General features: G+C 38.3%; 1 protein-coding gene and 1 long non-coding RNA gene across 3 annotated transcripts; one reads left to right on the top strand and one right to left on the bottom strand.

Annotated features, from left to right (window-relative positions):
• On the top strand, window positions 1-7,294 carry LOC141439337 (uncharacterized). Its single transcript, XR_012452584.1, has 2 exons — window positions 1-63; window positions 1,603-7,294. It is a non-coding gene; the product is annotated as an uncharacterized lncRNA (long non-coding RNA).
• A 1,800-nt stretch (window positions 7,295-9,094) lies between these two features.
• Syx13 (syntaxin 13) lies at window positions 9,095-17,057 on the bottom strand. 2 transcript variants are annotated; one of them, XM_074103624.1, is made up of 6 exons: window positions 16,940-17,057; window positions 13,832-14,056; window positions 13,101-13,266; window positions 10,908-11,036; window positions 10,457-10,595; window positions 9,095-10,088 (listed from the first exon to the last, which is right to left on the bottom strand). In XM_074103624.1, the coding sequence occupies exons 2-6, from the start codon at window positions 14,050-14,052 to the stop codon at window positions 9,913-9,915; spliced, it is 831 nt and encodes a 276-aa protein (XP_073959725.1). In that variant the 5' UTR covers window positions 14,053-14,056; window positions 16,940-17,057; the 3' UTR covers window positions 9,095-9,912. The 2 variants fall into 2 exon arrangements, with proteins under 2 accessions (XP_073959725.1, XP_073959726.1); XM_074103625.1 differs by lacking the exon at window positions 16,940-17,057 and adding an exon at window positions 16,723-16,919.
• Window positions 17,058-17,710: the final 653 nt, after the last annotated feature.

The following is a 17,710-nucleotide window of genomic DNA, read 5'->3' as shown; positions in this document are numbered from 1 at the left end:
CGCGCCGCCAACTTCTACGAGGCGCTGCTGCGGTTCAGGAACGTCAAGCTGCGCCCCTTTGAGGTACGGGCTACGGCCAGTGGTGACGATAGTGCGCCAATAGTGGAACATCTATATACTATCGGTACTATAGATGGGTCGATCAACTTTTTCTTGTACCTCGTTGCCATGGTTACGTCCCCTGGACAACTCTTTAAAACCACGAGTTTATATATGTTTTCTGTGGTTAAAATTCATCGAGTATAAAGTTTTGTCATAGTTACAACACACACGCACACAAACATCACGCCTGTATTCCCAAATGGGGTAGGCAGAGCACACGAAACGTTACCGCTTCGGAGCCACTTTTAGCAATTGTAGGTTTTAAGTTTGACAAAAACGGTACAATAGTGACAGTTGCTAGCCTGTCGCCTACGGTATACCTAACCTTATATCCTCAGTCGCCTCTTACGACATCCATGGAAGAGATGGAGAGGTGTAATTCTAACCCGACACCACACGGGGTTATAGTTACAAGCTTATTATTTTATAGACTATCTTCTAAGCATATTAGTCGCATATATCAAAGCAGTTTTTTTAAGAAACTCTGTCACTGTAGTCTCTTGGACAACGGGACAGAATAACAAAGAGGTAAAAGTTGATTGACCCAGATACTATTGTTACTATAGATACTATTGATAATATAGATATAGATATTATCGATACTATAGTTATCTATAGATACTATCGATAGCACAAAATATCTTAATACTATTAATGACTGGCAATAGTATCGATAGTATTATACCTTGATAGTCACTACGCTATCGATTATTATCGATACTGTTTTCGTCCGTTACGTACGAATTTACTATCAATAGGTAATATCAATTCGTACGAGTACTGCCTTTTCGAAACGTAACGTTTGTCAACCTGTTTCATTTCGCAACTTTTCATTTCGCAAACTCTAAAACTGTAAATATTTCAGGATTTATTTCAGGGCCATCGTGTAGAACCCTTTAGGTTAGGTTTGTTTTATAAAAATCCTGAAATATTTTCAGTTTCAGAAATATTAAACAGTTGGGAAATGAAAAGTTATTCGCCGAAACATTAGTAAACCCAATTCTTATCAATATTATCGATATTTTAACTGATTTTCATGGTCTACTATCGATAGTGGAACCTATAATAACTAGGTAGAGATATAAGCGTTAAGCGCCACCAACTTCTACGAGGCGCTGCTGAGGTTCAGGAACGTCAAGCTGAGGCCTTTTGAGGTACGGCGAATGATGCCAAGCGATAATCTATCGATAGTGCGGCGATTGTGGGATTATCGATATAACCATCAACATTATAGATATTATCGATAGTATAGATACTATCGATATCACAAAATGTCTAAATACTATAATTGATGATGGTGACTAGCAATAATTTCGATAGTATTACACCTTGATAGTCGGTAGGCTATCGATACTATGGACACTATTTTCGCCCTTTAGTAGGTAGGTTTCCATCACTAATAACGTTAGTTGTTTTCTGTAATCAATACTATCGAAAACTAGAAAGCAACTTTTAAAAACATGACTAGTGTTCATTTTATTTATTTATATTCTTTCGCAGGAGAAAATGCTCCACGACCTCACACCGCTAGCGACATCTCTAACGAAGCACATCAACCAAATGATAGATGTGGCGTGCACTAAGTACGCCCTCTGGCAGCAACGACAGGCCAAGCTGCGGTAGTATCCGCACAAGAACGCTACAGTGCAACGGTTTGACATTGTTTGATAAATGTTGCAGGTATATTGTCTAAAACATTTTTGTAAAAATTCCCGATAGATATTGCCTGAGTGCGTCCCAGACTTTTTGTACAAATTATGATCAAGGCACTGGATATTTCATAAAGGTTACAGGCAACAAGTGACTACAGTACAGCTAGAATGTTGATGTCGCTCGGGACTCGTCGGTTTTCTTCGTTTTCTTGAAGATTCAAATGAGGAAGAAAAAGAAAATCGATTTTTGTTTCGAGTTCAGAACGTTAGCAGACTAGTTTAAGTGTATAGGCACGGGCAAAGATATCGACATGGCCTTGCAAACATATAATATACACGACTTTATGAACTTAATTGTTATAGAACTGATAATCTACCTACCTTTATCTATAGACTTATCTCATGGTTATGCTGAATAAAATATTGGGCTGCTAGATAGAAGATAGACAGATTTGAAACAAGCATTAAAGTATCATAGCGTAATAAGACGTTTCGTCAAACTGAACGACATGATAGAGAATCAAAAAAATCGTAAGATGGAACTTACAGTTTCTCTATAGCGTGCCAGTTCCAAATTTGTCTATGATTATAAGGGTCCCCGTCCCCACATACACTCGGAATTTCGTTTCGAAATTTCGATTCGAAATTCCGATTCTTGATTCCGTAAATACATCACACACATACGTTTATTTCAATTCTGAACGCACAGGCCACTATGCGGAATTCCGAATCAGAGAAAAGTTCGAACGGAAAACTACTGTCCTTATGTGGTAGGCCCATAGATTTGTACGGATCTACTGCGTTCGAAATTCTGAAACGGAATTCCGAGTGCATGTGGCGGTCCTAAAAAGTACGAAATACAAAAACATTTGAACAGTAACAGTATATTACGAGTATGCAAAGACCGATAACGATTGCCAAGTAATAAACAGTACCGATTGCAAGAAAGTGTAACATATGATGAGATAGCCTTTTGGTACCTGTTAAATATATCTCTTCTTTACTAAATTCAGAGGCCTCATTGTCGAACACAATCGTTTTCACCATTTCTTTCTGTCATACGGTATATGACGAGTGTAGAAAGAGATGGTAGATGCGATCGCGAACGTCAGCTTTTAGTCAGTACGGCCTCAGGACAAACTTTGTGGAGTTTCCTCCACACAGTTATACCGAACAGGGATGTTATGAAGCTCCGTATACGTAACCGAAACTATCGGATATCCGAAACAAAAAATATATCCGTAACCGTAACAGACTCCGATATAAAAAATCGGATAGTTTCGGACAGGGGCGGAGTCTAAATGCGACATGTTTTGACAGGTTTTTGTTTTTGCCCGGCTGAGCCGACAGAACAGCCTCGCGCGTCTTCTGCATCTATTGTTTATTATTATAAGTCGTTATTTACGACTCGTAACTAATACAATTATGGCCTGTTTCGCCACTTGTCGACTAACTTTAAGTGTCAGTTAAAAGTAATGCCGTCTTTGTTTATTCGGACAAAACAAACAGAGACGGCATCACTGATATCCGTCACTTATTAGTCGACAAGCGGTGAAACAGGCCCATAAAGTCAAATCGTTTATATTCCTATTTGTATTTTACTTTTACAATTCCTTAAAAATCCAGTAACTTTAACCGAAACCGGTATTATGTTTGACATATATCCGTATCCATATCCAGATCCGAAATGTTATATCCATAACATCCCTGATACCGAATATCCATACTAGCATAATGATCGAGGTCATTGATTTCCAGATGCAATCGAATCGCTGAACTGGTGTTTAGTCTCAGGATTGGCATAGTACAGTCAACCTGTATAGCTCTGCCGCAGGAGCGTGCAAAAATATTTTACACGTCCTACCGGCCCTACAAATAAAGTCGTGCCAGCAGGGCTACTACGAAACTCGAAGTTCGTGTCGTGCGGGCCCTCTGACACTTATACTATTTAATACGAGAGCGAGAGGGATGGTACGATACGAACTTCGAGTTTCGAGTTTCGTAGTAGCTCTGCAGATATTTGTGCATGCTTTATTGTGTTACATATATTCGTGACTGTACCTATGTCACGTAATTTTTGATATTTGTATAACCTTGTGACATAAATTATGTATGGCCTCTTTTGGTTGTAATCGATATTAACAGTTGTCCTGGATACCTCAAAGCTCTCTTACTCGTATTGAAAAAAATAATAATAATCGAAATTGCAACATTTGCTATGTATTGATTGATGTATCGTTGAAAAACAGTTATATCGTATTTAAGTGAGATACCGATTATTTTCTAAGCCAGGTTGATTATTTCGTTTTGTATTATAATTAAATAATGATTGCCAAAATGTTTTTCACTTTTCAACATTATGTACTGTACCAAGTTACTATAATGATAATCAATGTCAAACCAACTGTCAATTTGGTTTGGTGACATTGGTTATTTAAACTAAAGGTCACAGCTCATTTGAGCCACCCGGCACCCGACCAGCACCGCCTCAACTTTCGGCGTCCACTCGTTGTCGACAGGTGGTCCTCTCCGAGGCTGGACCTCGCGTGGTCCACGAATTTCCTAGTAGTCACTATGGCGGCGAGCAGCGGGCTATCACCGAGTGGTCCACTCACCGTCCGCGCGTGGCAACCTCGCGAGTGAGGCGATCCGGTGACGCTACGGAGGAAGGACTTGATGTAGTGAGCGCATGCGAGGCGGTGCTGATCGGGTGCCGGGTGGCTGTAATGAGCTGTGACCTTAATTGTCGTTCCTCATGTATCGACTGCTGGGTTCACATCAATGTAAGGACGACATCAGGATATAGGTACAGATGACAGAGAGGAAAGAGCAGCACTTGAAACCATAACAATCACACAAATGTGAAACACGCACACAAACATATTTAACGTGAGCAATGCGCGCAGCCTGTAATTTTTTGCAGGACAAAGCTAGTGCCACCAGAGTTGAGGTCACGCACATAAGCACATGTCATGTAATGACAGCAGGATTTTGACATTCACCTACTATTTCATTCGTTCTCCTTTTATGCAATCAGTTATTCATTAAGCTGTGTGTTTAATCATTCACTTCAACTCTCGTGGCACTACCTATATTAAAACCAATAGGGTAGGTGACACTTTGGTACTAGCCCCAACGCCGACAAATAGCGAGAAGTTTTTTATAGTGTGAAAATTTTATCGCTTTTGTCACCGAGAGACAAATTTTTCATATTAAAAAATACTGTTTTCGCTACTCGCCGGCGGTTGGACTAGTGCCTTCTAATAATAATTACAAAACGGGATTCTAGTATTACACTACTTTAGTCCTGAACATCAAAAATTAGGTTTTACCTATTAGCTTTAAACAAACAGTAAGATTGATTTGGCAAATAAGTGACGTCATAACTAGCTATTGCCATACAAAATCTATGAGAGAATCGTGTTTGGATAGTTCATAAAAAGTACGTCAATTGATTGGTGTGAAATGAATAGTTTGTGTTTTTTCAAAGCGCTGCGGTCTATGTAGCGTCGGTTGTGTTCAGTTCCATTGGCGTATCTAGGGTTATTTTTGAGGGGGGCTGGCCTGGATTTTTGTGTGAAGATATCAGTATTATAGAATTTTGAATCGGTAGCCCAACATCCTGGAGTGAGCACTAGACCGTGGGGTGGGCACGGCCCACCCGGCCCCCCCTCTATATACCCCTATGTTCAGGTTCTCTTTTTTAATTTTTGACGGCAATAATATTGAGATTGTGACGACCAATCCAAATACGCGTTATATTGGTATAATTTAATCACCAGTAAAGATAGACCTCCAGTTGAGACTATTGATAATTGTTTATTAGTATTGTTATAGTATTTGAAACTCATAGTCATACGTGTACCTATCAGTTAATAATAGAAAGTTGATTTAGTGGCATTATTTAACTACCTCTTTAACACCACAACTCATATCATAATATGGCCAGGGCCGGATTTAGGGGCGGGCAAATGGGGCAACAGCCCGGGGCCTCAACAATAGAGAAATCGTTTTTTTTTTCAAATTCTGATGAGTAAACACTAGTAAATAATAAAATAGGCAATCAATAATCAAAATCTCAAATGGCCCTCATTTGATTTCGAATTTGTGCCTCCACTTCTTTGTTGCCCCAAGGTCTCCACACCTCTAAATCCGGCCCTGAATGCAAGCATCTTGAGCACCGCTTAAGATGCAACAATGAATGTGTTCAAACAAAATAATAATATTTATCGCTAGATGGCGTTAGTAGTTAGTATTGTGAGGTCCATTTGCCTTTTATGTCACGGTTGAGATTAGCTCATTTAGCCCCACTTGCAGTAAACACATAAATCTCGAGTTAGCGTTAAGCTCAGTTTAGTAGTGTTAAATTGTATGGAACTGTCAAGCTTAAGCCTGGACTAACTACTTAATCTAGATTTATTTTTTCCTGCAAGACGGCCTTAGTTATTTTAACCAATGATTGGTTACCAATCTCTAACGTCAAACGGACCTAACGCCATCTAGCGTTATTCCATCTCTCAGAAAACTAGTGAGTATCTGCTTTGTCGAGGCCCGTTTAAAAAAGGGAGACGCTTTGTAGGTCTAAAGATATGGCGTGTTAGTACAAGCTACGTCTGGACACACCGATCTGGCAACGCCATATGTCCAATGACCATATTGTCTAAGACTACGTACGCACTATGCGGTTAACCGCGCTGTCCAACTTCAAAGTATCGCTATAAGGCCTTAGATTGGCATGTAGCAGACTGCGGTGTATTTGTGACTTGTCAGGATATTATAGTAATGATACGGTTTGGCGTACAGAAACCTTGAAACTAGTACAGATTCTCTAAATAACAAATACCATGGGGCATCTAACAGCAATTGGCCTAGTCCCAAAATAAGCAAAACTAAGTCTAGACAAAGACAAAGGCGTACCTAGCTTGGGACTTTTTACTTTTTAGGTCGGATCCTCCACGCTTGTTTTGTCATACCTACACACGGCTTGCGAGGTTTTTCAAAAGTTAACGTAGTATAATACATATTGCATAGCATACAATATCCAGGAGGCGCTGCCCTCCCCTGCCCTCTCCTTGGTACGCCAATGGATAGATATATTTATATATAAATGTATACATTAAATTCATATATCACCCTTGACTCGAGTACAATCATATTCATCACACAAATGTCTGCTCCTACCGGGATTTGAACCCGGGACTTCTAGTTCATAGGCAGGCTATCTAAAGATCTCCTCAATACCTACTTGATCCTCCGATGATTTGTGTTATTCTTAAAATATAGTCAAAGAGCTATGGAAACTGGTCAGATGCGTCAGATATCTAAAAGATATTTAAAAGTAGCGTCCTAGCGTCCGACCTGTTTTTATTGCGTTTTTTTATAGGAATTCAGTTTGTAAAATAAATAAATGTAATAAATGTATAATGTTTACGCTGTTTATTTAAGGTACAGTGAGACCCTGGCGTTTAGTTCCACACATGATTTCTGATTAACATTTTGTTTTTATATAATTATGTTAGCAATAAACGGATTAAGAATGACATATTGTTTTATTTCTGCAAATCTCGAATGTATGTGCCTCTAATATCTCATGCATGATTAGTGTTGCCAGGTGTTCGGTACAACAAAAATACCGAAGTATGGGCGGTTCGGTATTTTTTTTCCGATTAATTTGTCTCCCTAATAAACGATGATTTTACGCAATTGACAATCGATGTTGCCGCTTACGAGTTGGAAGCGTTTTTTTTTGCTCACTGTTCGGTATTTATTCGAAAAAGACCTGGCAACTCTGCATGATAGGGAGATTCGAACCAAATCAATACTATACCGAATTCGTGGTGCAATTTTATACATCTTTACTGCCTGTTACCTGCTAAAGCCCCCGCTACCCAAGTTTCATAGTTGGGGGAATGGATAAAAAACTTTCAGCTTTTATAAAATAATGAAGGTCTGGCCGTCGCGGGCTTTTGGTCCATACCGTCTAACGCGGGCGATCGCATTCACAGTCTCTTTCTACCCTCACCCTATACCGTGTGACAGACAGCGTTGAAACGATTGTGATTCCATGTTTGCTACACTATAAGGGCTCTGGACGAGCTCTAAGACGCACTGAAAGCGCTGGCAGAGCGGTGCGGCGCGGCGTGAAGGTGGTACCGGTTGTAATATGCGAGCTAACATGAAGGAGTCCGCATAGAATACCGCGCCACGCTTATTTACCGCGCGGTATTTTATGCGGACTCTTTCATGTTAGCTTGAATATTACAACCGGTACCGCCTCCGCTTCGCCACCGCTGTGTACTGTGTGTTGAGCAACGTAGATCTGTTATAATATAAAAAATATACCTCGTTGAGTTTCTTGCCAAGGCATATACCTACTCATCCCAGCCTATATACGTCCCACTGCTGGGCACAGGCCTCCTCTCAGAACAAGAGGGCTTGGGCTATAGTTCCCACGCGGGTCCAGTGCGGATTGGCAACTTCACACGCACCATTGAATTGCTTCGCAGGTTGGTGCAGGTTTCCTCACGATGTTTTCCTTCACCGCAAAGCTCGTGGTAAATTTCAAATGTAATTCCGCACATGAATTTGAAAAAACTCAGAGGTGCGAGCCGGGGTTTGAACCCACGACCCTCTGTTTGAGAAGCGATAGGTCAAACCACTAGGCTTCGTATCTTGCTGTCCCGCTGACGCTTATATTGTTTAATACGAAACCAGTGGGAAACCACAACATGATTTACATTTCAGGAATAATGTCTAATTAAAAGTCCCATTAAAAAACGTTTAATAAAGTTACATAATTTATTACATTTCTTACGTATCAACTATAAATTCCTAGCTAGGTAGAGCATACCAATTCAAAATAAAATATCTATTGTAAGGCCTTATAGGTACACAGCTACATAAATATATAATATGTATTGTTTAATAAGTAGATAATACTTATAAATTGTAAGATAAACTCAATATTTTTAACCATTAAAATTCATTTACTATTTTCAATGTTCTGAAACATTTTTTTTAAATGGTGCTACCAACATTAAAAAAATTAAGTAGCTTATGAAAACGAAGAAAATAAATAAAATAAAGCTCATGTAGCATAATAAATCACAGTATTTTGATGTTACCAGTATTTCAAGTTTTTTACTCAGAACTGGTATATCACAAACTATTATAATATCTGAGATACACATTATTTAAATAATTAAACAAATGGTACATCCAATATTCAGAAAAAACTTATTTGGTAAATTATCTTGACAATAATTTACAAAAATATTAATAGACTTGCCCTCTTAACACAGGCAACACATTTATAGCAGGACTGTATTTTTTTTAATAGATAAGTAAGTTGCAGAGGATCATCAAGGTACCTCATCTCCTTTCCTTTTTAATTCCTTCAATGGTTGTGTATAAAAAAAAAACAAACTTTTCAGTCGACAAGTCATGCATGGCAACCTTGCAAGAATGTTGCTCGATTAGAATTCTCATAAAAACGAATAGTGGATTGAAAATACAATGTCAAGGAAGACATCGCTCTGAATATTTCTACGATCCCTTAATCGCAGCAACTGTTCGTAATGTGAATGATGTAGGATACTAGCTAGGCGATCCAGCATCTACTAAAACGATAAACTGCAACAATGTGGCCATGTAAGGCATATAATTACGCCACCATTTCGCTTGATCTGACTCAATTGGGGCTGTCTGGCAGTTAAAATACAGTAACCTAGATGACATTATTGTCAAGAGGCGTGTGTGACCATGTACATGTACAGTACTAACAGTAGAAATCAAAAGAGGCCACTTTCTTCATAGCCAAATTGAATGACGTGAACGAAAATGTTAATAATGTAGTTTTTGCTCACTGAAATAGTTTTTCAGGCTCATAATCGAGACTATGCCACCTATTGATTAATTTTATTTGACGGATAAATGTGACGCCACCTCCGTCTATTCGAACAAAACAGAGACGGCAACACATTTATCCGTCAAATAATTTTAAGCAATGGATGGTGAAACAGGCGGTATATGTAGTAAAATTAATAGACGATCTCACGTGACAGACGTCAAACTGACATTGCGACTCTATCGCCATCTAGTGATGCTTGGAAAAACCCCGTTTGAAACTTCGTTTGGGACTGAGTTTTTTTTTATCGGTTTATCTGAAAGCTTTGATGATCCATACAATGATAAGAATGGCTATTATGATCCCTATAACGCTGAGGATAAGCATCTTTTTCCGGTAACTCCGCTGGTGCTGTTCCGCTTTGGCCAATTCGTCGTTGCCTGCTTCGACGTTAGCGCTGGCTGCTTCAATGTGGCTTTCGACAGTATCTGCAAAGTGAATTAAAAAAAAAACGTATTATTGGTGGTTTAGGTAGATCTTAGGTATTAGGTGTTGGCGTTTGCCTTAATCAATGAGATAGGCAAATAATTTAATTATCAAAAAACAACAATAATTATTGATAACTACAATTTCTTGATAATCAAATTATCTTGCGTGAGCAGTTTCTCTTAAAATTATCATGATGATCAATATTATTCTTGATAACATTTTTTTTTGATAATGAAATTATCAAAACTGACTCTAAACAAAAATAAAAAAAACCGCACACTTTAAAATGCAATATGTGTGGAATTTGTGTAAGTAAATGTATATATATCTTTGTTTTTTTTTTCAATGTATTTATATTTTCACTCACCAACGGTTTGCCCTTGCTGGTTGACCAGTACAGCCAGGTCTTGCATTATCTGGTTGACGTCTAACACGTCCGCCTCTATTTTATTGATGTATGCTTCTTTCTCTAGCAACATACTTGTCTCGAACTCGACCAGACGGGCCTAAAAACAATAATTAATTTTGCTTTTGAATAAATCCCACTAATATTATAAATGTGTACGTTTGTAAGTCTGTTTGTTTGTTACCTCTTCACGTCAAAGCCGCTGAACCTATTTGGATAAAATTCGGTATACAGATAGTTTGAGTCCCGGCGCCTTCTCTCCTATGTCCTTACATAGGATACTTTTTATCCCGGAAAATTACAGTTCTAGCGGGATAGCGATAAACGAATTCCAGCAGACGGACCGAAAGGTGGTCCCCAAGAAGATACCTATTTTTTCAATATGATGATACGGAATCTTTTGAGGGTTTACCTGTGCCTGTTGGTTTGCCAATAGCGATGATTCTTCATCGTCAGCAATGGCCTGTTGCTCTATGGCGCTCGGATCGTTGCGTGGACGCGGCGGCCGAGGCATATGTGCCGCCATCTTTTCTGAGACTTGCTGTTAACAAAAAAAAATTTAGCGTTCGAAATAAGGTCAATAGACTCTGGCTAGCGAAAGCTGACCACGAGTAACCACGGCAAATAAAAAAACAATGAGGCTGACAGCACTTGCTGTACACTGATTAAACGATGTTTATACTTAAATATTATTTAAATTTTCCAGATAATAAATTATACTCGTGACTCTTCAAGTTACATCAAAATTCATTTAGTAATATATGTGTGCGCAGTGCGCGTGTTGCAGCAGCCGCTGAGTCGCGTTGCTCCGAAGACGAAGGGCTACGGATTAGCCCGAAACATGTCGAGCTAAACTCGATTTAAGACGTGAGTTATCCGGGTCATTATATTTAATATGAGTGAGTCTCACGGTAGTTTCATGTTCAAAATATATGTGAAAGTTGATGTGATGATGCACTTAGGAATCCCTTGGTAAATTTTATAACCTTTGTCAGTGCCCATTTACCAAACTCATGTAGTGTTGCCGCTCAATTGAAATTGATAGCAGATAACTTTGTAACTGTACTTATGAGTAATATTATTATAATACAATTTTGACGACTTTCGGAGCTCATAGCTCCTCAACCCTTGTCTTAAACCAAAAACCTACTAAGAAACCTCCAGATAATTTTTGAAGACCTATCTAATAATGCCTCACACGTCAGCTTACGCAATTTTTTTTAAAATGTAAAATCCGAGCTATATTTTTTTTTACATAAAAAGGTGTCCTGTGTCTCCCGGACGGAGCATAATAAAGAATCGATTGACACATTATTTATTAAAATCGGACGAGTAGTCTTGATGCTACGGTGGAACATACGTAAATATAAACATACATACACTGCTAAAATCAACGGAGTGACGGATCGACGTGATTTTTGGCGTAGAGATAGTTTATGGGCCAGAGAGTAACATATACTACTTTTTATCCCGGAAAAATGCACAGATCCCGAGGGAACAGCGCGCGATAACCGAATTCCACGCGGGCGAAAGCTAGTATCTTCTATACGTAGTGTTAGCTATGCAGATAAAACCGCAAATGTGCCAATGACACGATGTACACACACACCGCGGTTTTAATTAAGGTGGTCTAGGTTGTGCGCTAACATGTTTTAGTTACCTTGACATTTCGGTCGCATTGCAACGACCCTGGCCAGGACTAGAGCCATATTTTGTATGTTTGAGATGTACTTAAAATAACGGTTTTTTTTCTGACGTTTTATTTAGGAGTTCCTTATCAATGTACCGTACAGTCCACACCAGCAGGGATGTTGCGGTTGCAGAATATTTAACAAGCGGGATGCTGATGCGGATATTACAAGGCTCACATCCGCGGATGCGGATGTAAGATTTGTTTACATAAATGATAACCTCCTCCTTTTTTTTGAAGTCGGTTAAAAACGATGAAATATTGCTTTTTAGTTATTTTTATAAATTAAAAAAATTACATTGCGTCGGCGGTGCCTTTGTTTTTAATCACGCGGAGAGAAACTTCCGCAAAAAATGCACTTTTGCGATTACTATCTTTCACTCTGCAATCGCGTTACTACAAAACATAAAGGAGTTGTCGCTTCTTGTCACAGGTGTAAGCGCTCGATCGACGAATCACAAAAACGTATATAATTCCAAATTATATATATAATCAGAATCTCGGAAATGGCTCCAACGATTTCGATGAAGTTTGATATGTAGGGGTTTTCCAGGATGAAAAATCAATTTGGTCTTATCTCTAGTATATACGTGCGATATACGCGCCGCCGCTAAGTCGTTCCTCTTCCGACTTGTTCGACATCCACATTAGCTCTGCATTGATTTAATGCGGATGCGGATGTTAAAACTAATGCGGATGCGAATATCCGCATCACACCTGGTCACCAGCACCAATATCTAGTACACCAAAGTGTGCATCAATATCTGATACGACTATTTCAGCCTAAACTAGTTCACGGTGGATGCAGGCCGCTTCCAACCGTAGCAACTGGAGGTTTTCGGGGGAGGCCTATGTCCAACGGCTGATATGATGATGAATGGAATCACGCAGTGCATAGATACACGATGAGCTTACCTTTTGCACCGTAGAATACTTGGCGAGTGCATCCTGGAAGGCTTGCGTCAGCCTTTCGACCTGGAGCTTTTGGGCCTTGGTCCCGCGACGGGCCACCACGCTGAGGCGTTGGATGTCGCGCGCCGTGCCCGATACTGAACCGTTCACTGTCTGCTGTGTCGTGTGACTGTAAAGTGTATCTTCAAGTTAGCTGTTAAGCACAGGACTCTCAGCTCAGTTCTTATCTATACTTGAAGATCAGCATGCTATTGTAACATCTATCCGCATTTAGGTTTAAGTAACTGCAACACCCTTCATGGGGTGTATGTACGACATTAAGCAAATGCATAAAATCTTGTATGGTCGGTTCTCTAAATTATGTGTCCAATTTTTCATACTAGTTGCATAGAAAAGTGGATACTTATGTTAGGGCACCAACTGTACTACACATATGCAACAAATAAACAAGTAAATAAATAAACAGAATGAGATGGCTTAGGCCGTAGTCTGCACGCGTTATTATCATGATAATTATGATTATCAAGGATGATCTATTCATCAATACATTTAAATTAGAAATTATAAAAAAAAATTTAAAATATATTTATGTTTTGATTAACAGATTATTCCTTGATAATAAGATTGTTAAATCTTGATAATTATAATAATCATGATATTTACAGGCACAGCATTATTTTCTTTTCTTTTTGCATATCATCTAAATTTCTTTTTAAATTAACAAACTCACTCACATCTTATCCCTCAGCTGCACACTGTCATTGGACCCACCAATTTGCTTCATCATCTTCTCCAACAACTTCAAGCCACTGTTGATGGTGTTGACATTGTCAGCGATGCCTTCGCTCAGGTTGTACAGTTCTGTGGGGCTGAAGTCTGAGAAGCCAACGGTAGGGGGCGCTGCCGTCGCGCCATAGTCACGGCTAGAGCCGCTTATTGGGTCCCGTTCAGCCATGTTACTGTAAAAAAAATAATGACAATAGTCTTTTTTTTTTCTTTTTTTGTTGTTGAGGCTTTGAACACTTTTGAGTGAGAATGAGAGCTTGCACAGTTCCCTACACAAAGGACAGATCAAAGAAATAATATGCAAATGGCTTTGTCAGATGTCAGCTCTGCCAACAATTGGGATGCACCAAAAAAAATAACCTATAGTTTTTATTTTATTTTTGGAAAGAATAGGATATTTTAAGATAGCATTTTCATTGTTTTTGAATTTGGATGAGTATTTAATTTTATATATTTTTTCTACGAAATACGCTGGATGACGTCACAGTGAGACAGCCACGTTCCATTGCCTAGAAAAATTCAGGTTGTACATAACATAATCTGTGGCATTACAATTTGACAATAATTCATGCACGGCTTAGGGTCCTAAATGAACCATGACAAATAGTTTTACTTATTTCTCTTCTTTTAGCTTCGATTATTCCTATGTTTGTTTAATGGTGTGATAGTAAATAGATATTTTTTATTAAAATCTGATATTTAAATTCTTTTGTATGTACTTGTAACGACGTAATTTAATAATTTCATTTGTAAAATACATTCGAAATACTCTTATACATTTCGGACTTTACGATAAATGACAACTGTTTAAAGCATCATGTGATTAAAGTTCTATCTTTGTCACTCTTTGCTATTATAAGCAGGACAGCAACATTTCAAACTGCCAATTTGCTTAAGAGTATAGACTTGCTTTATAACTGCCTTTATGACGAGACACTGCAGGGGTCAAATGAGGGTCATTACTTAAATTTTGTTTATTTAAATCAATTTATCACATTTTTGGAATCTGATTTCTAAAAACGCTTCACAAAGCCTATTTCTCCAAATGGTTTTCGATTTATTATATGTGTCAAAAATTGGGACATCCCAATTGACCAGAGGGCCCTCTGGTCATTATGCATGGAGCCCAAACCCCCAAGAACCTTGTCTGAGTTCTCTTTCAACAACAAGTGGGGCAAGTCTTCTACATCTACAAGGTGTTAATTAAACAACTGAAAACTTCAGACACCCCAAAAATGTTTTTCATTTTAAGTTTGTTGATTTCATTTATTTTTGAATATCTTCATTATTTTAAAAGAAATTCGTGTGTTTTGCTAAGTCAATAATTCTACTTCATTTCTAATTCTACACTCATAATACATAATGTATTTTTGTCAGTTGCATTTGGGTGACACTCATTCCCGGCCCGGATAACACCGACATGGAAATACCGGCCCTGTTTTTTCTGTACACGCCCATAGAAACTGACAGGGTCGGTATTTCCATCCTGGTATTATCAGGGCCAGGAAAAAGTGTCACATAAAATATATTGACCCGGATAACTCGGGTCTTAAATCGAGTTTAGCTCAACATGTCGAGCTAAACGCCCCTTCGTCTTTGTTATATTTAATATGAGTGAGTCTCACGGTAGTTTCATGTTCAAAAAGTGTGACCCTTGCGTTTTGACGTTTTTAGAAGAAAATCACACATTGACAGCAAAACGGCCAGTATTAAATTATCGAAATAGTATGCAACCTCGCTAAATATGATATTGGTGCCTGTTGCAGTCGTAACTTTTAGACTGGGCACAATAAAAAAGGGATTTAAAAACACAAACACAACCTGATTTAAAACATAGTGTAATCGATTCTACTCTCGATTCTGAGCAAACTACTTTCTGGTTTTCAGTTGTTTAATTAACACCTTGTATAGACAATCTTTAAAATAATTTTAATTTAGGGGGTAAGAGGATAAAAGGATTCTATATGGTGGTCAGTTTTTTTTTTTTAAATTCCCATGCACTGAATTTTGAATATGTAATCACCAATGGACTTTTTGAATGTTTCTGCTGAAACTTCATAAAGGATGGAACTCCATGGGAATAACCATTTTAATTCTTCAAAAAAAAATTTAGTATCAATGAGAGATAAAGAACCCACCATAAATTTTAACTCTGTGTGGACAAAGTTGTGGGCAAAGGCTAGTGAACTACATAATAACTATAAAAAAAATTGTTGAATGGACATTTGGAATTTAAATCCGGTTTTAATTTGAATTGTTTTCTGCTTAGTCAATCTTAAAACAAGTTTTATTTAACTAATTTCTAAAACGAGGCCAATCAAATTCAAGTTTACCTATCTTAATAGATAATTTTATTATCAGTCCTCCTAAATTTTATTTAAAGCTGAAGGTGTAGGTATTTTTTTCCAAAAGAGTTCAACAAAAATAGGTAATAACAAATTGTAAAAAAAACCGGCCATGAGCGTGTCGGACACGCCCAGGATAGGGTTCAGTAGCCATTACGAAAAAGTCAACGATACCCCACACTATGGGAGGTACCCAAAAATAATCCTTTTATTTTTTTTATTTTACCACTGTTGGCGTGACTGATGTATATTCATGACAAATTACAGCTATCTAGTACTAACGGTCTCTGAGCTTAGTCGCTGACAGACAGACGGACAGACATGGCGAAACTATAAGGGTTCCTTCCTAGTTGACTACGGAACCCTAAAAAACCCACTATTCTATTAGTCATTCGCTACTTTATAACTTTCGGAACATGTATAAGTATTACTTACCTACATTGTGAAATAAAAAATGTTAATTGGATATAATCGTATTTTTTCTTCGTACTTACGCAAATAATCTTGCCTGATTTCGCGTTGAATGCGCGCTTTGTTTGTTATGTTATGATTGCCTGTCACAATTGAGTCACTGATGCGCACTTATAAAAAACCTAAAGTACAGGAAATTCACAATAAAATACCCATTGCAACGACTCACTGAGCAAGATTGCTTGATAGGTTTGTGCTGTAAGTGGAAACCGGATTGTTGAATAATAAATGGTTACATACCTGGCCCTAAGTTAGCTATTTGACCTATTAAAAATCTGGTTTAGGCCAAGTTTTAGAGATTTTTCAAGCTCGCTTGACGTGACTACCTACGGTACGGTACGTACAATACAACTGTCACTGTCACAGGTAGGACGTCAATAAGTGACAGCTGAGATGACAACTCCAGCTGTCTGCTAAGCGTAACTTTTTTTTCAGGAGATTGAATAAGTAATTAGTTAATTTGGATGAATATGCCACACGCGCATTCTATATTAGATAAACATTTAAATGAAAACAATTACATTTATTTATTAAAATTGAAATATCTGACTCATTAATATCAGAGACATCTAACTAAATGCTGTTGACACAGCTTAATGACAGCTCGTAGAGATAGATGGCGCTGGCAGTCTCGAAATAACCAAGTCAAAAGGGCTATCGTTTTTTGTCTTTCTAGATGGCGCCACTGTTGCGTGAGGTTTTTCAAAGTCGGTTATTACGGGCGCGAAAACAAAGTTTAGATTAAAATCATATTTAATACACCTTAAAACTGTACCATAAAAATATCGAGCAACCACAGTGTTGCGTAGTCCCGTTTTGTTCGGAAAAAAAGGTAGGACAAAACTTTCTGAAATATAAAACTGTCTCAAAACATGCTCAAAACACAGACATAGCCCCGTAATGCATAATGAGCGCTATCGCGTATGAATTCGCCGCTAGAGGCGCTAGTGTAGCGTGAGGTCTCCGAAATGTCAAATCTCATAGTTTTTGGGTGAGCTACGCGGGTTTATT

This window comes from Choristoneura fumiferana, chromosome 20, assembly GCF_025370935.1.
Source record: "Choristoneura fumiferana chromosome 20, NRCan_CFum_1, whole genome shotgun sequence".
Lineage (NCBI taxonomy): Eukaryota > Metazoa > Arthropoda > Insecta > Lepidoptera > Tortricidae > Choristoneura > Choristoneura fumiferana.
Note: the sequence above shows the minus strand (reverse complement) of the source record. Positions and strands in the feature narration are given on the sequence as shown.

Excerpts from the sequence above, each read along its gene's own strand:
- Syx13 (XM_074103624.1), bottom strand. The coding sequence starts at position 14,052 with ATGGCTGAACGGGACCCAATAAGCGGCTCTAGCCGTGACTATGGCGCG. Across the intron at positions 13,267-13,831 it reads GTGCAGCTGAGGGATAAGAT|TCACACGACACAGCAGACAG; the intron begins GTGAGTGAGTTT and ends TACACTTTACAG. Across the intron at positions 10,596-10,907 it reads TGGCAAACCAACAGGCACAG|GCCCGTCTGGTCGAGTTCGA; the intron begins GTAAACCCTCAA and ends TATTGTTTTTAG.